This window comes from Musca domestica, unplaced genomic scaffold (genome assembly GCF_030504385.1).
Source record: "Musca domestica strain aabys unplaced genomic scaffold, Musca_domestica.polishedcontigs.V.1.1 50, whole genome shotgun sequence".
Classification (NCBI taxonomy): domain Eukaryota; kingdom Metazoa; phylum Arthropoda; class Insecta; order Diptera; family Muscidae; genus Musca; species Musca domestica.
In genome coordinates, this window is record NW_026712347.1 from 3,050,790 (window position 1) to 3,069,632 (window position 18,843).

Sequence of the window (18,843 nt, forward strand, 5' to 3'; positions counted from 1 at the left end):
ATCCATTAGTTTGGGATCTATTCATACTACTGGCGCCGTATTTCAATTATATTTTTTATTTATTTAATTAAACATCGTTATCATTGCTGCCCACCCTAATATACATATTTCCTTTTCCATAGAATAGCGACACACATAAACCAAATAAATGAAATATCAGAAAAATGCAGTTGAGGGGGTCCCTTCCATTGTTATTTGCAAAAACAAACTCAAGAGCAGAAAATCACTGAACACAGTAGTAAAACTATTGGAAATTTCTCAAATTCAACAACAACAACAAAAAATCTAAAATCGGAAATAAAAACTAGAAATCTCATCATCATCGTCATCGCAACAACAGCTGCAGAAGAGCCAGTGAACAATGGCTCCCTCTAGAATCCATTGCATGACATGCAGTCGTCGGTCGGTCGGTCGGCCAGTTGTGTGAGTGAAATATTTCTCCCCCAAAAACAATGTTGTTGCGCTCACCATGTGGCCTTCCATATATTCCCAGCAGCACGCTTATGCGATTGTGTCTCTGACACAGGATAATGGTGAGTCGGTGTGTGTGTGTTTGTGTGTCTGCACGTCTGTGTAGTTTTCTAATAGTTTTAAAAGGCCAAAGCGATTTGGTGTTAGAAATTTCTACAACAAACATCACTAATACTATGACACATAAAAAATAAACAAAGCCTCAGCGACTTCGATAAACAAAGCTTTAGCAATCACACACACATTCAGAGTCTCTCTCCCCTATGGCATGGCGAGAAGATGAAGAGTAGTAGAGACCCATTCATTCGCTTCAGCCAGAGATTCATTTTATGTTTTATGAATCACAACCATTGACTGCAGTTAATTACAAAACTGTCAAATACAAGAGCAAAACATTATTATTTCATAAATACATTCCAAAAAGGATTTTTTACATAGAAAAGCATACACACATACCTTCTGCCGCACATACACCCATACGGGAGTATGTGTGTGCGGATGTAAACGTATTGTAGTTCTTGGCATGTGTTTGTGTTTTTTTTTCTGCATTGTTGTGCGAATCAAAAGTCTGATCCAGAAATGTTTAGATATACGTGTGTATGTTAAACCCCCATGCTCACACATACTCACTTGCCTATGAGAATTTTAAAATGAAATCTAGAAAATAAATGCATACAGGATGAATAATTTCTCCACAGGTAAAATTATACAATTAAATAAAATTGGAAATATTCCTGGAAAATACCTGTACCTTATATCATTTGAAATATTTCAAAATTTACTTTTTTCTATTAATTAAGATAATTCAAATGGAATTCACACAGTATTATTGTGCGATACTGAATGCTGAACTCTTCTCGTGTTCTTGATTGAGACTTTCTTTCAAGAAGATAGGAAAAGATTCCAGCTCCTAATTTTCTTAAAAATAGAGATATGGTAACTATGGGTAACTCACAATGCTTCTCATCGTACCGAACGCAGTCTGATACTGATCTCTACAGATTTGTAATTCGAAAGATTTCAATTGCAATTCGGAAATTTCATTTGTAGTTCATAAAATTCCAAAAATTTCATTTGTCATACGAAACTTTCCATTTTTTATTCGAATTTTTTCATTCGTATTTCGAATCAGTTTATTTTTAATTCGTACAAAGAATTATTTGTAATAAGTACAAAGCAAAGGCCAATATTTTTTTTTTTAATGTTGGAATATTTCGAATTGAATATTAACCATACCCTACACCACTTTGCATATTTAGTAGAGCTTCACATAACAAATAAAATTTTTTATGGGTGAGATTTAAATCATACCACCTATGATTATAGTTATAATTTAAAGTCCAAAGGAACTTATACAGGGTGAGATAAAAAACTGCAACAATGTCAAACGCCATAATTTTTACATTTCTTTTTTTTATTTTATTGAATGAAAGCAAAAAATGTCGGAAATAGCATCAAATTTTAGATTAAGTTTAGATTTGTTCGAATTGGTCACCTTTGGCACGAATTATGACCTTCAAACGGCCAATGAAACCGTCACACGCTGCCCGAATGTTGCTCTGCGGTATTTTGGCCCATTCCCGGCGAAGCGCTTGCTTGAGGTAATCGAAACTTCGGTCTTTTTTAGTGCCAACCTTGCTTTCTAAAATACTCCAGACACAATAGTCTAACGGATTGGTATCCGGAGATTTTAGTGGCCATTGTGCGCTGGAAATGAAGCGAGGAACCATTCTTGGGTGGCGCGAGCTGAGTGCGGTGTGTCCTGTTGGAATGTCCAAGGTCCGTGGCCAAAGTGTTTGCGTGCCCAAGACCTTAATACACCCTCTAGAATATTTTCGCGATAATATTCGGCATTTATTCTGATACCACGGTCGAAAAATACGAGCGGAGAGCGACCATCGGCTGTTATGTCGGCCCACACCATCACCATGTCCGGCGCTTGAGTTCTGGTGGCCAACCGAAGGTGCACATTTAACACAATCGCTTTATTTGTTTACAAACTGCTGGACAACCAAATTCGACAGTTCACCACTTTCGGCCAAGCGAAGCAACTCTTTAGCTCCTTTGAGTCTATTTTCTTTCTGTTACAGTGTAAGTTCTTGCACTTTTTGGAATTTCATTTTCATTTTTCAATATTTTCCGAATGGAATATTGCGATATATTCAGCTCACGAGCCATATTTCGGCCACTGCGTTTACTTTTACTTTTCGAACCATTTCTGCTGATATTGCTGTTTTCTTCCGTCCACTTCCTTGACGTCGGGACACGATAGCGAGCTATGATACGAGACACAAAAGATTTATTCACATTTAAATGCTGGAGTGCTCTAACGATTGCCACTTGTGGTTTTCCAGCCAAATATAAAGAAATAACACTATCACGCTTAAATTCCATCACGAATATTTTTTTTTCTGGAAAATTCTTACCAAAATCCTTTTGTACGCTTGTAAACAATTTAATGAGCTGCCACTGGAATAATTTTAACAGCTGTCGGACGAGTGGCTTAGAAATGACAGGAGTCTGAAGTGGGTTGCAGTTTTTTCATCTCACCCTGTATATACTTTATTGGGTCTTTGATGAATATTTCAATGGTAAAAGTAGGTGTGGGGTATATAAATACATGGATTGGGAGATGGACATGCATAAATCGAAACAACGCTACTCAGACATACCAAATAAAACTAAGGTAGCCGGAAAACTTATATAGATAAGTGGCTAATATCTAATCATCTTAATCGATTCCAAATTTACTGATATTTCTGAAAATACGAAGTCAACTCAATTGACAATACTTCAGATTGACAATAAGTCCACTTATTAAAAATTCCACAAATGTTGGTTCACATCCCAGACTCCCTCCTGCGTAATTATTAACCTTCTACATGTGTACTTGTGATCATTTCACAACCTACTTTCCGCGTACTATATATTTCGCTTCCCATTACATTGGTGAGTTTGTGTGCATGTGCATACGCATATTTGTAATGCGAATATCAACACACACACACAGGAACTCATATCTTTTCCTTTTCATAAATTTTCCAGTCAAAAATTTGCTGAGTTTTATTTTTTTGAGTTCGAAATTGCGTGGCGTATTTGTGCGATGTTATTTGCTGGTGTTGGTGTGATGATGATGACGACGACGACGATGATGGTGGTGGTGGTGTGCAGTGTGATGGTGATGTTAAACAGAGTGAACAACATTTTAAGTTGTTCTCCTGTGTGCAATTATTTGCACACTCACCACGCTGGTTTTCCGCAGTCAGGCAACCACAATAACAGCAACAACAACAAATGCATTGGAGGTAACATCAGCCCAAATCGAAATTGAATTGTGTATTCTTCATATCATAACATGACTGCCAACAGCAGCACTCATCCGCACTCATGCACACACACACACAACCACACACCAATTCACACATTTGTATTTACTTACAATTGTAGTAATTGCAGTTTGAGGAGAATGCGTTCTCCTACAAATTTCGTTGTTGTAAAACATTTCAAGGAATTCATATATGAACAACAACAATTGAATCGTTCATTCATTCACATTTGCAGTTAATTCTGAAAGATTTTTAAAAAATTATTTTTTCGGCAGATTTTTAATTAAATTTTGGTTTTGTTGCTGCGTTTTCTGCTTGACTGAGGGGGAATATGAACCAACGTTTGGCTTCATTCTGTAATGCTATGTGAGGAAAGGAAGTGTTAAATATAATTATTATACTATTGTGTAAATCCTACCTTTATACTATTAAATGTGTTGATAGATATAAAATATCTTGAACACGTAAGGAAATTGGTTTCCAAAAATAAAGAGATTGGAATTGATGCGGAGTTAGGCGATATGTATTTGGCTCAGACAGAATACTTATTCCAATAGTAAGGTCCTTTGCACTACATTCCCAGTACCAATGTGCCACAACAAAATACCAAATTGAAGTCCTACGTCCGTAATACGAAATCTATTTTAATCCAAGAGAGTGTACAATTTGATTAAAAATTGGCACATCGTAATATTTTTAAGAGTTTGATGATGGCAAATATCGGTCCACTCCTTCTGGAATCTCCAATACAATAGGTGTGTCTGGTTACCTTAAAATTTGTAACAATTGTTACTTCTGGTAACACAAACAATTCTGCAAAAGAGAGCGAGTAGAGAGAGAAATGTCGACAATTTCTTCACTGAGAGTTTGAAAATTTTTGCCGGTGATTTATATATGGGCAATCAATTTAAAAACATATTTATTTTGGAGTAATTGTTTTATTTTTAGGGTCATTTTTAATTTTTGCATGCTTCATTTCTGTTTCTGTTGGAGACAAAGGCGAAACTCAGAAATAAAAAATTCAGCCGAGCCTGGCTGTTGGATTTGAACCGCGGACTTCGGTGTGCAGCCAACTAGAAGTTGTCGTCTTAACGTTCAGAGCCATTAACCCGTCCTCCTAAAGCAGTCACCTAACTAAGTATGATATAAATATTGCGACGTGCCAGGTTTGGACTATATTGGTTATATCCTTTACGGCATCCGCCCGTCTGTCTGTCTATTTTTCCGTCTGTGGAAATTACTCTAGCTTCCGAACCAATTCAAGTAGGTTGTATGTGGTCTACAGGACTTTTGGTATTGAAAATGGCCTATGTAAGGTTCACGTGTAGGTATAGTCCCCATATGACTGTACCTCTCTACTATCTGTATTTTAATGCTTTTAGGGACATTGTTCTCCGGAATTGTTTTATATTTCGTATTTGTAGTTCGCTTCTGTTACTACTGTCTATGACAGAAAATTTTCTATGCAGGTCCACAATTTCGTATAGCCCCCATATAACGGTACCTTCCAATTTCTGTATTTTGACGATTTTTGCGAAATTATTTACCGGAATTGTTTCATAGCTCGTGACGGGTACTACAGCCTATGACAAATTATTCACCGGATTTTTTCATGTTACCTATTTGAATATTGTGGCCTGTGCAGGTCCATTTCTTCGTATAGACCCCAATATTACGGCAACTCCATATATTCGGTATTTTTTGATTTTTAACAATATTTTTCAACGTGGAAATATTGAGATGTACCAAGTCTGAATAGAATCGGTTGGTTATTTCGCGTTTTATGAGCTTCATGGATATTCAAAATTTTGACCCTTTGTGGGGGAGGTACCAGAAGAAGTAGACCGATATATTCCATCTTGACACAAGACTTTGGGTAAATAAAAATATTGGTATGTGTGAAATTTGAAGACAATCGGACTCTTACATCACATTTTATAAGAGTCGTAATTATTCAAAATATTGACCCTTTGTGGGGGAGGTACTTGACGGGATAGACCGATATTGTCCATTTTCGCACCTGACCTAGCACTAATGCAAATATTAGGATTTGCAAAGTTGGAGCAAAATCGAATTATCATTTCTCGAATTATAGAAATTTCGAACTTTTGTAGTGGAGGTACCAGAAGGAGTGGACCGATATATTCCATCTTAATACCAGTCCTTGGGTTAATAAAAATATTGGGATGTGTGCAATTTAAAATTATTCGGACTCTTAAATCAGGTACTTGACGGGCTAGACCGATATTGTCCATTTTCGCATCTGACCTAGCTGACCTATTGGTTTTGCAAAATTGGAGCAAAATCTGTGCAGGAAATATATTTTTTGGAAATTTCGAACATTTCTAGTGGAGGAGTGGACTGATATAGCCCCTATCCGAACTCGGTCCAAGTTTGACAAAAATATTACGATGTAGCAAGCTTGGACCAAATCGGACAGCCAGACAGACGGCCAGACATCGTTAGATCAACTCTAAATGTCCTGAAACGAATTTAGTGCAAAGAGACCTAGAGTCTGGCCGTATCAAATGATATATACCCTCTGTAGCCATATGGCTGAGGGTATAAATATAGGTAGTTTTAGGCAAATATTAAAACTTATTGAGATTGTGTGGTGATTTTTTAAATCTTTCTGTGAAATACAATACATAATATAATATTTAACTGGCATGAATATTAGTAAAACCATTACATAGTGAACCCATGAAGAATATTAGTAAAACCATTACATAGTGAACCCATGACCATTTTTTCTGCCCGAAACTGTATCAATGTCTCCATATGTAATCCAGAGAAACAACAGTGACCTCAATATCAAATTTCAGTTCTACCCTTTACCCAATACAAAATTTAGTAACATTTCCAAAAATACCAGAGTACCAAATTTAGCACCATTTAGTATAATTATAGTACGGATATTTAAAACCAAATCAATCTCTCAACCATAGATACCAACAGTAACACCCATATCAAATTCCAGGATTCCAGCTCTATATCTTCACCCAATACCAAATTTAGTAGTTGTAGTATTTGTAGTACACATTTCCAAAACCACCTCCATATCTCAATTCTAGATACCAATAGAGAACTTAACTTCAAATTTCAGCCCTTTAATTTTCCCCATTACCAAATCCAGTACCATTTAGTACAATTATAGTACGAATATCCAAACCACCTCCATATGTTAACCATAGACACCTACCGAGACCTGAATATCAACTTTCGGAATTTCAGCCCTATATCTTCACCCAATACCCAATTTAGGATTAATTAGAACTTTTCGAACAATTATAATCCATATTTCCAAAACTACCTCCATATCATAACCACAGAACCAACAGTGGCATCTACATCAATTTTCAGAAGTTCAGCTCTATTCCTTCACCCAATACAAAATTTAGTACTATTTAGTAAATTTTGTACAAATATAGGAAACGTTTCCAAACTACCGCCAAATCTCAATCACAGATACCACCAGTAATGTAAATATCAAGTTTCAGAATCTAATCTCTTTTCCCGCCGTCCAATATCAAGTATAGTACCATACAGTACTTTTCGTATAATTATAGTACACATTTCCGAAACAACCCCCATATGTCCAGGCTACACGTGAGCAGTGACCCCAATGCCAAATTTGAGATAGATGGATACTGTTTTACCTATATGTTCACTCAATGCCGTATTGTACCAAATTCAGTGCTATTTAGTACTTTTCGTAAATTTGTTGCACACATTTCCAAAATCACCTCTTAATTGTAAACATATCACCAACAGGAACCCCCATACAATATTTTAAAATTCCAGCTTCAACCGTTCACCCTAAACCAAACCGATCCAAATTTGGTACAGATCGCAAAGTTTCCCAAACCACCTTCATATGTCAAACTTACTTTTCAACCTTGATTTTCACCCCAAATTTTAAGTTATTGGCTCTATATTTTCACAATATCAAATGAAGTTTTTAGAAGTTTAGTACAATTTTAGAACTTTTCGAAACCATAAAGTTTAGATTTCCACAAACTCTTTGATACATATATACTGCACTCCAACAGAGACTCTCATACCAAATTTCACAGTTTTAGCTCATTCCGTTTGTCCAATACAAAATAATCAATTTTTAGTAAATTTTAGTGTTTTTCGTACCCTTAGTACGAAATTACTAAAACCTAGCCGTATCACAGGCCTACACACCAAAACTGAAACTTGAGCAAAAATTCAAGATTCCAAAGACAGTTAACAGTTCCATGAATGTTTTTTTTTTTTTTTTTTGTATTTTCCATTTTTTAATGAACATTTTGAATTTGGGTTACTAGTACAATTTATTAAGATTATTTCATTTGTATTCCATGAATTCAAATTCGAAATTTTATAAATTTATTTAAATCGCTTAAAAACCAATGACAGTTTTGCACTACTAAATCGGTTTTTCGTATTGGAATTACAAACTTACTATTGGTTTAAGCCGCCAACGATTTTTGTTTATTCGTATTTATTTTTTGTGTAAAATGTTCATTTGGTGCCAGCCAAAGATTAAAAACCAACAAAGTTGGTGCAGCTGACAAACGGAATAACAAAAAACAAGTGAGAAAACGCAATGCAAAACAAAAATAAACGATCCAGGAATATAAACACTGCTCTCTGGCCTAGCTGGAGCATTCTAACAAATCCATACTCGCCAACACACACACACACACAAAACGAATGTAAAACGCAAAGCAACATCTATCGACCATAAATTTGGATTATTTTATCCTGCAGGACATTAAGTAAGGATATGACAAATTTATCGCAATAGCGCCATTTGTTTATTGCAAACAGTTGCAAAAATCCTCGAACGCAATAAAAAGAGCGGCATGCACCAAAGAGAATATAGCACGGCACATGGGTCAGGCTGGACAAACTACATATCGAAATGATGGCTTTGCGGAGTGTGTTGAGGTAGGTGGGGGCTGAGGTATTGACGATATTTATTTTGTTTTCATTGTTGGTTTAGTGTGCCACACAAATGTTACCACAAATTGATGATGAATTTTTGTGAACAAAATGCAGGTCGCATTTATTATCCGATGGATATGGAATTTTCCAAACAATATTTGTTTGGCCCAAGAACGAACCCTATAAATTGGTGAAAATCGGTTCAAATTTAGATATAGCTCCCATATATTCAACTTATCAGTCCAAATGGACTGAATTTTGGCACATCCGATCGAATTCAGTTTAGAACCAAGTGCAATAAATTTTGGAGAAAATCGGTTCAGATATTGCTATAGCTCCCCTGTATATGTTTCATTTGATTTGAAGTTTTAAGGCCATCTTGCACTACACAATAATGATATTTGGTACCAGATATCATATACAGACCAGAAATATCTGTCAAATTTTATCGAGATCGAATCAGATTTGGATATATCTTCTATATATATCTTTATCCGATATCACATTTGTTGTGCACCAAATATCAGTCCAAATGACCTGATTTTTGGCACATCCGACCAAATTCAGTCTAGAAGCAAGAACATTAAATTTAGTTAAATCGGTATAGATACAGCTTAAGCTCCCATATATATGTTTCATCCGATTTGGGGTTTTAAGTCCCTCACATCCGTAATATGCCCTTCACAACAATGAGATTTGGTACCATATAACTTATGGAGCTCAAAAACACCTCTGTCAAATTTTATCGACATCGGATTAGACTAAGTTATAGCCTCCATATATATATCTTTACCCAATATCAAGTTTATTGTGCACCAAATGGCTAATATCAGCCCAAATTTTGTCTCTTCCGGCGGAATTCAGTCTAAAAGCAAGTGCTTGAAATTTTGGTGGAAACCGCTTTAGATATAACTTCCATACATATGCCCTCCACAACAATAATATTTGATACCGGACATCAGATACTGTCCCAAAAATCTCTGCCAAATATTATCGAGATCGGTACAGATATGCATCTTCATCCGGTTTTACGGCTATTGCTAACCGTATATGTAATATCAGCCCAAATTGAACAGATTTTTTCATATTCAGCCGAATTTTACCCATTGGTGAGAATCGGTTCGATATATTTATTGATTCAATAAATATTTTCTAATATAATCCTTATTGAAGTCATATCATTTACTATACAGCAATGTTATTTGGTTCATAGTTAGTACGATCTACTTCACATAAATACCCAATATAAAGTTTTTTTTTGGTACGAGAGCTCTACTAAATACGCATAGTGGTGTAGGGTATCATACAGTTGGCCCCGCCCGACTTTTGACCTTTCCTTACTGGATTTTCTATCGGATAATTTAATACTCCTAAAAGTATGCAACACTTTAATTTTAAACGTATAGCTCTGTTCCTTTGCCAATACAGGCTGTAACATTTTTCGTCCACAATTCTCACATAATATAGATTAGGTTCAACGTTTCATAGGTTTCGGTACCTCCCTCTATTAGGACCACAATTTTTACTATCACGATTTTGATAATATAGTTACTGAAATTAAATAAAATACGAATATAAATTGTTTAGTTATCATTGGCTAAGAGAAAACTGTTGTCGTTTTACACTTTTAAATAATAATAATTTAAAATATTCATTTTAAATGAAGTTAAGTTTATCTCAGTGCTGTATTTTTATATTTTGTAAGAAACAAGTTAAAACAGTACTTTTTCATACGTTTTTAATTTATTTTTCTTTAAAGAAATTAGATATTTTTTAACAAAAAGACGAACACAAAATATTAGCATTTATATTTTTTAGAAGCAATTTTTAATTGTTATCTCAAGTTTATTTTTTCATATATCATATTTTAAATGCAAAATTACATTAATGCATACGAGTATAAACTATTTGTTGAAATTTTGTGCTAAGCCCAAAAAGTGATACTTTTATTTTCTCGCCTCATCATAATGTTGAATGTACCAGTCTACGGATGTTTTAATGGCCTCATTGAAATCGGTAAATTTAAAATCTGGTAAAAATGAACGCAATTTCTTATTGGAAGCCGTTTTCTTGTACTGGCCATCTGCCTTCGATGTATCACATTCTAGTTTGCCTTTAAAATTAAAAGCCGCAGCAATGGCTTTTGCCACATCATATATGGTAACTTCTTGCTCTTCGTCTACACTTAAAATGATGGGCTCCACACTCTCGTAGTTTCTCAATACCCATATCATTAGCTTAGCCAAATCAATACTGTAAATAAATTGTCGTAATGGTTTACCCGAACCATATACTGTGAATGTTTTTTCTTCTTCGGCGATTTCTGGATTTTCTTGCATCAATTTATGCATGCGATATATCATACCGGGTATAACATGACTTACAGTCGGTTTGTAATTGTCATTAGGTCCAAATATATTACACGGAATGACTGAAGTGAACATACAACCATATTTATCGTAATAGCCACGATTTTGTATATCAATTAAACGTTTAGCATAGGAATAGCCGTAGTTAGAGGAATGTGGTGGTCCATTGTGTACCATTGTCTCGTCAATGGGATATTTTGTTTTGTCGGGGAAAATACAGGTGCTAAGACAGGAAACAACTTTTTCACATCCGTGTGCGTGGGCGGCTTGTAATACATTGTCATTTATTTGAATATTTACGCGCTGTAAGAGAGATGAAAGTAATATTGTGTCAGAAAGCGCTAGTATTTATTCATAGAATCTCTAAGAAATTGAATTTACATAAAAAATTAATTAAAAATTATTGCTCAATTTTTACTATTCTTTGCTTAAACTTTTGATATGAAGGTTATTTTTCAGATTTCGGAGAGAGAATGTTTTAAGACACAGATTAGAAAAATAGTTATATTTAAATATTTTGACTTTTATGGAATAGCATTGGTTTTTGTTATTTCGTTATTATTCAGGCAGACGTAGAAGCTAGAAGAAAAAAAGATATGTTCATATATCTGAAAAGAAGTCGTTTCAATTTTTAACACAAGAATGTAATATAAATTTTTCCTGAAGAGCTTCTTTGACCAGCAATTCTTGTGATGAAAATAATGTGGGTATTGTTTTCTTTTAAAGTCCCAACCCTTCCAGAAGTGGACATCTTATTCATCGAAATCTTCGTTTGGAACAAAACTACTTTCCTTTTGGTACCCTACACAACATAGTAGTAAGGGTTTTATGTCTTTGTGCATTTGTTTGTAACATGGAGAAGAAAGCGAGATAGACCCAGAGTTACTTTTGAGGATCTTCATAGAATCACTTTCTGAGTCGATTTAAGTATGTCAGTCTGTGTATTTTTGTGAACAAAATACAGGTCACAATTTTTATCCGATGAGATGAAATTTTCCAAATATTATTTGGTTGATCCAGGGACGAACCCTATTGAAATTGGTGAGAATCGTTTCTAATTTAGATATAGCTCTCATATATATCTTCAACCGATTTCGGGTTAATTGTGCATCAAATGGCCAATATCGGTCCAAATGAACTGAGTTTTGGCAATTCCGACTGAACTAATCCCAGAAACAACTGCTTCAATTCCGCAATTCCGACTGAATTCATCCCAGAAACAACTGCTTCAAATTTAGTGAAAATCGGTTCAGATATAGCTATAGCTCCCATATATATGTTTTATCCGATTTGGGATTTTAAGTCCCCCACAAGCACTCCACAAGAAGGATATTTGGTACCAGATAGCTTATGGAGCTCAAAAATACCTCTGTCAAATTGCACTCCACAAGAATGATATTTGGCACCAAATAGCTTATGTAGCTCAAAAATACATCTGTTAAATTTTATAAAGATCGGATCAGATTTGGATATAGCTCCGATTTCGGGTTAATTGAGCACCATATGGCCCATATAAGTCCAAATGACTTGAATTTTGGCTCATCCGACTGAATTTATCAAAAAGATATGTAATTCAAATTTTGGTAAAAGTCGGTTTATATATAGCTATAGTTGCAATATATATGTTGCATCCGATTTGGGATTTTAACTCCCTCACAAGCGTAATAAGCACTCCACAAGAATGATATTTGGTACCAGATATCAGATTTATCTCAGAAATAAGTGCCTAAAATTTTGTCAAGATAGGTTCAGATTTGGATATAGCTACCGTATAAAGATATATCCGATTTCAGCTATATTGTGCACCAAATGGCCCAAATTAACTGAATTTTGGCATTTCCGACGAAATTCATGCTAGAAACAAGTACTTTAAATTCGGTTCAGATATAGCTATAGCTCCATGTATGTTTCATTCGATTTGGTGGTAAGCGTAAAATGCTCTCCATAGTAATGATATTTGGTACAATATACCGTATAGAAACACCAAATGTTATCGGGATCGGTTCAGATTTTTATATACCTTCGATATACATCTTCGTCCGATTTTACGGTTGTTGTTCGCCATATATGTAATATCAGCTCAAATTGGACAGTTTTTTTTTCATATTCACCCAAATTTTTTAGTTGATGAAACTCGGTCCGGTATATAATTGCCCAATAAATGTTTTTAAATATAATTCTTATCGAAGTCATATAATGCACTATACAGCAATGTTATTTGGTACTAGAGGTACAAAAGCCTTCGTCAAATTTATTGAAAGTCAATTCATAGTTGGATATAGTTACCGAATTGTGGCTACTCAAAGACATGATACGCAATCAAATAATGTTCATAGTTGGTATGATCTACTTCACATAAATTCCCAATATAACCTTTTTTTGTTACGGGAACTCTACTAAATATGCATAGTGATGTAGGGTATCATATAGTCGGCCCGGCTGATTTTTTACTTTTCTTACTGGTTAAACTTGTGTCTGTCTTCGTTGGCGTCTATCGTCGCTTAAGTTGGCAGTTATGTTTTGGATTATATCAGCAGCTTCACTTTAACAAATTCCAAAGGAGTTTTATTTTGACAATAATACCCCTGACAACTTCCAAGTAAACCGACTGCCTTTCAACTTCTAAGGGAGAACCTTAGTTGCTCGTCCTTCAAGTCAATAAACACCTAATGCCTCCCAATCGTTACTTCCAGGAAGGATTGATTTGTCGGAATAGAATATCATCCACAAAGTATGGTATATGCAAAAAATGTAACCGAATTTTATTCCATAGTCAAGGACACTCACCAAAAAATCCAAATTATTATTCATATTGTGAAATAGTCCTCCGACCATGGCAGCCAAATGGATAACACAATTGGGCTTTACTCTATCGAATAAAGACCTGGTGGCACTCTCATCGGTTAAGTCACAATCTTTGGAGCCGGCAAAATACCATTCTTCGTCGGCACACTTCTCTTCGGCTATCACATCCTGCAAAGCTTTGCCCACTAATCCAGTGCCACCAGTTACAAGAATTTTTCGCATTTCTGTTCTGTAAAAGGACAATTTATATAAATAATTCTAATACTTTATTGTTTTTATTGTGAGTGCCAACCTCAACAAGTTGTTAAAACAGATGTTTTCAATGTTGTGTCGTTATTGAACGAAGTATTTCAACGGCTCTGTTCAACACAATGAACTGACGGTACTAGCTTCAATTCTTAAGATACATGTAATAGGTAGTGTTCCACATTCGATTACGAAAAAATAAATGAAATGAATGTTAGTATGAAAATTTTAGATTGATTTAATAGTGATTTTTTGATAATAACTAGTAAATATCGAATGTACGATTTGAACACTAGTTGTTTCTCACAATTTTTATTAATCTAACATAAGCACATTTCGATCGAATTGTTTTCGATATCGAATGGAAGAATATTGCCAACAGATTTTCAAAGTCAGACAAAATGTTGATCTTTAAAGTTTTGTATGTTTTGACAATTCGTGCCATGCTATTTGAACAACATGTTAATAGTCCACTTTTTTAAAAATAAAGTAAACAATAAATATATAAAAAGTAAATATGTATTATCGATAACCATAAAATCTTGAATCGATCTAAAGACGTTTGTTTGTTTCTTGAAATCAATATTGGTCTGTTCCAGAACTGCAAGAATGTAAAAGTTTTTACTACGATAACCGATTTTCCCTTTATGATATCAAAGAAAGTTGCAAAGCTATTAGATACTTGCAGGTACTGGAACAGAGCATACACAGGGTGAGATGAAAAAAGTGCAACCAACTTCAGACTGCTGTCATTTCTAATCCACTCGTCCGACAGCTTTTAAAATTATTCCAGTGGCAGGTCATTATATTGTTTACAAGCGTAAAAAAAAAACATTTTGGTGAGAATTTTCCAGAAAAAAAGTTATTCGTGATGGAATTCAAGCGTGATTTCTTTGACTAGAAAACCACAATTAGCTATCGTTAGAGCACTCCAGCATTTAAATGTGAATAAATCTTTTGTGTTTCGTACCATCGCTCGTTACCGTGATATTGGTAGCGTAGCCCGACGACAAGGAAGTGGACGGAAGAAAACAGCAACATCAGCAGAAATGGTTCGAAAAGTAAAGAAGCGACTTGATCGAAACCCGCGTCGCAGTGGCCGAAAAATGGCTCGTGATATTCCATTCGGCAAATAGTAAACTGAGCTCAGGGTGAAGCCATTGAAATTCCAAAAAGTGCAGGAACTTACACCGCAACAGAAAGTACATACACTCAAAAGAGCTAAATACCCAACATACCAAAAATACAATACAGCTTGAGAACAATATTATAAAAATATAATTTTTCAACAATGCTTGAGAAACATTTATGTTCCACAAACATTTCTCAAGTCTGTCCCTTGTTGACAAATTAGTTTTGATTTTTTGTGAAAATTGTCAGCAAGAAATTATTTTCTTTGGCAAAAAACAAAATCACGCGAATTTAGGACCCATTTGTGGACCGAACCCTTAAGGTATGGATGAATAATAAATCCGGGAATCTTTCACATAAATTATTCCAATCCCATTTCAGATTGGAAGCATCAAAAAAGTTGCAGGAATTCAATAAATGTGTAGTCTTAGTGGAAGAGATGCAGAAGTTCAAATAAGGGAGAAGAAAACGTCAGGGTATCAAGGCCACATGCGGCAGTGACTACTGGGATGTCCATCAAGAAAAAACGTTAAAAATGATTAAAAACTAAAAAAAAATAATATTTTATACTATTACAAAAATAAGCTTATTATAATATTATTTTTGTAAGCTTATTCTACAATTTCAAGTATAAGCTTATAAATAAGGGTTCCGTTTCGATTATTCTATACTTGTTATACAAACATTTTTCAATGTTTTCTCAAGATTTTCTCAAGCTTAAGGCTTATGTTCATAAGCTTACCCAACATACCAAAATGGCTTGAGAATAATATTACAATAAGCTTATGAACATAAGCCTTAAGCTTGAGAAAATCTTGAGAAAACATTGAAAAATGTTTGTATAACAAGTATAGAATAATCGAAACGGAACCCTTATTTATAAGCTTATACTTGAAATTGTAGAATAAGCTTACAAAAATAATATTATAATAAGCTTATTTTTGTAATAGTATAAAATATTATTTTTTTTTAGTTTTTAATCATTTTTAACGTTTTTTCTTGATGGACATCCCAGTAGTCACTGCCGCATGTGGCCTTGATACCCTGACGTTTTCTTCTCCCTTATTTGAACTTCTGCATCTCTTCCACTAAGACTACACATTTATTGAATTCCTGCAACTTTTTTGATGCTTCCAATCTGAAATGGGATTGGAATAATTTATGTGAAAGATTCCCGGATTTATTATTCATCCATACCTTAAGGGTTCGGTCCACAAATGGGTCCTAAATTCGCGTGATTTTGTTTTTTGCCAAAGAAAATAATTTCTTGCTGACAATTTTCACAAAAAATCAAAACTAATTTGTCAACAAGGGACAGACTTGAGAAATGTTTGTGGAACATAAATGTTTCTCAAGCATTGTTGAAAAATTATATTTTTATAATATTGTTCTCAAGCTGTATTGTATTTTTGGTATGTTGGGTATTGTAATATTATTCTCAAGCCATTTTGGTATGTTGGGTAGTTGCTTCGCTTGGCCGAAAGTGGTGAACTGCCGAATTTGGGTTTCTCCAATGAGTAAATATTCGTTGCAGCAGCAAAATGATCGTGTTTACTTCCCAAAGAGGTCAGCTGAAATGTGCACCTTCGGTTGGCAACCAGAACTCAAGCGCCGGCCATGGTGATGGTGTGGGCCGCCATAACAGCCGATGGTCGCCCTCCGCTCGTGTTAATCGACCGTGGCATCAGAATAAATGCCGAATATTATCGCGAAAATATTCTGAAGGGTATATACAGCCTTGGTTACGCAAACAGACCTTGGACATTCCAACAGGACTCAGCACAATCGTACTCATCACGAGCCACCAAAGAATGGTTACAAAACGAGGTTCCTCGCTTCATTTCCAGCGCACAATGGCCACCAAAATCACCGGATACCAATCCGTTGAACTATTGTGTTTGGAGTATTTGGGAAAGCAAGGTTGGCACTAAAAAATACCAAAGTGTGGATCACCTCAAACAAACGCTTCGCCGGGAATGGGCCCAGATACCGCAGATCAACATTCGGGCAGCTTGTGACGGTTTCATTGGCCGTTTGAAGGCCATAATTTGTGCCAAGGTGAACAGTTGGAACAAATCAAAACTTAGATGCTATTTCCGACATTTGTTGCTATCATTCAATAAAATTAAAAAAAAATGTAAAAATTATAGCGTTTGACTTTGTTGCAGTTTTTTTTATCTCACCCTGTATATAACAAAAATTTTCGTCTGTTCGGATTAATACTTTTGCCACAAAAAAGTACGGTAACGGAGCTTGGATATTGTTCCAAGAATAAAAATTGACAGATGTCTGGCACGCTCAGAAAAAAATTTAACCAGCTGGTAGCTTCTCCTTATCGTAGAATAAACATGCAACTACGGCAGGATTCGAGTGCTCCTCTGACATTCCATTTGAATATCCTAATGAATATGAAACTTCGCATTGTCACATGACATTTTATTGTCAAGTTTTAAGGGACTATGATAACGATTTTGACATTCCTTAACAATTAGCGCCCATACTGCTATTCCCACTGTGACAATTTTAGAGGAATGTAAACGTAGTTCCATTGTACAAAAAGGAGGTAACACTGGTTTGTTACTTTATTGAAATAAAAATAAATTGCTATCGAAAAACAAGAAATTATCTAGAAAATTATTGCTAACTCGTGTTTCAACATAGCGAGAATTCAAAATTAAAAAAACTACCTTAAAATCTAAACTCATCTTAGTTATAGGTGTGGGCCGTGACATTTTATACATTGTTGTGTTCAGTATGAAACATCAATAACCTTCTTTGAATTTCAAAGAAGAATCAATTCGTTTTTTATTGGAAAATTGTATTCATGCGTAACACAATAATAAATCTGAAGTAATTTTCCGAAAGCTTCTCATGTTTATTTCCTCCCTAAAGAATTCAAATGCGATGAGCAATTGATTTTTATTTCAAATTTTAATTTCTCTACTGAGGCGTAAAGTCGTTCTTAGTGTTTAGTTTCCGTGACGAATTGCCGAGACAGCAATTTAAATGGGTTTAACTGAAATTAAAAGCGTGTATAGTTGGAGATTTGATATGGTTTAAAAGCAGAAACATAATGTGGGACTTTTGGTAATTTATCGGCATTTCTAATAAAAATGCCTCGGCAGTAGTTAATGGAAATTAAACTCATGGTAGAATTAAGATGATAAATCCATTTCAAATAAGCATTTTCATCTCTGCACTTTCTGTGATTTACCTTGTTAATCTCATGCAATCATACGATTACAAATTTTTTATTTGAAGTCCATAAATTGTCAATTTTATATTTTGTAGTTCTTCCTTAAATATTGGCGCACAGCTGGAAAAAATACACTTATTTTCCATCAGCTATTTTGTAATTTTCACCCTTTTTAGAGGACATAAAAGTCGAGGAAAAATATAATCTAGAACAGAAAGTAAAATATTAGTCGGATTAGTCATAAAAGACTTGATGATGGAATGGTTAAACTTTCTTCAGATTGGACAAATATGAAGACGAATTCTTGCCTTGTTGGCTATAGAAAACCCAGTAGGTTTAAATTGTCAATTCCATTTCATATACC

At 34.8% G+C, this 18,843-nt stretch overlaps 1 protein-coding gene across 1 annotated transcript; it reads right to left on the reverse strand.

Moving 5' to 3' along the window:
* Positions 1-10,556: 10,556 nt before the first annotated feature.
* LOC101891786 (probable GDP-L-fucose synthase) lies at positions 10,557-14,292 on the reverse strand. Its single transcript, XM_005175460.4, has 3 exons — positions 14,199-14,292; positions 13,889-14,135; positions 10,557-11,404 (listed from the first exon to the last, which is right to left on the reverse strand). Exons 2-3 carry the CDS (start codon positions 14,126-14,128, stop codon positions 10,679-10,681), a joined length of 966 nt encoding a protein of 321 aa, XP_005175517.1. The 5' UTR covers positions 14,129-14,135; positions 14,199-14,292; the 3' UTR covers positions 10,557-10,678.
* Between the last annotated feature and the right edge of the window lie 4,551 nt (positions 14,293-18,843).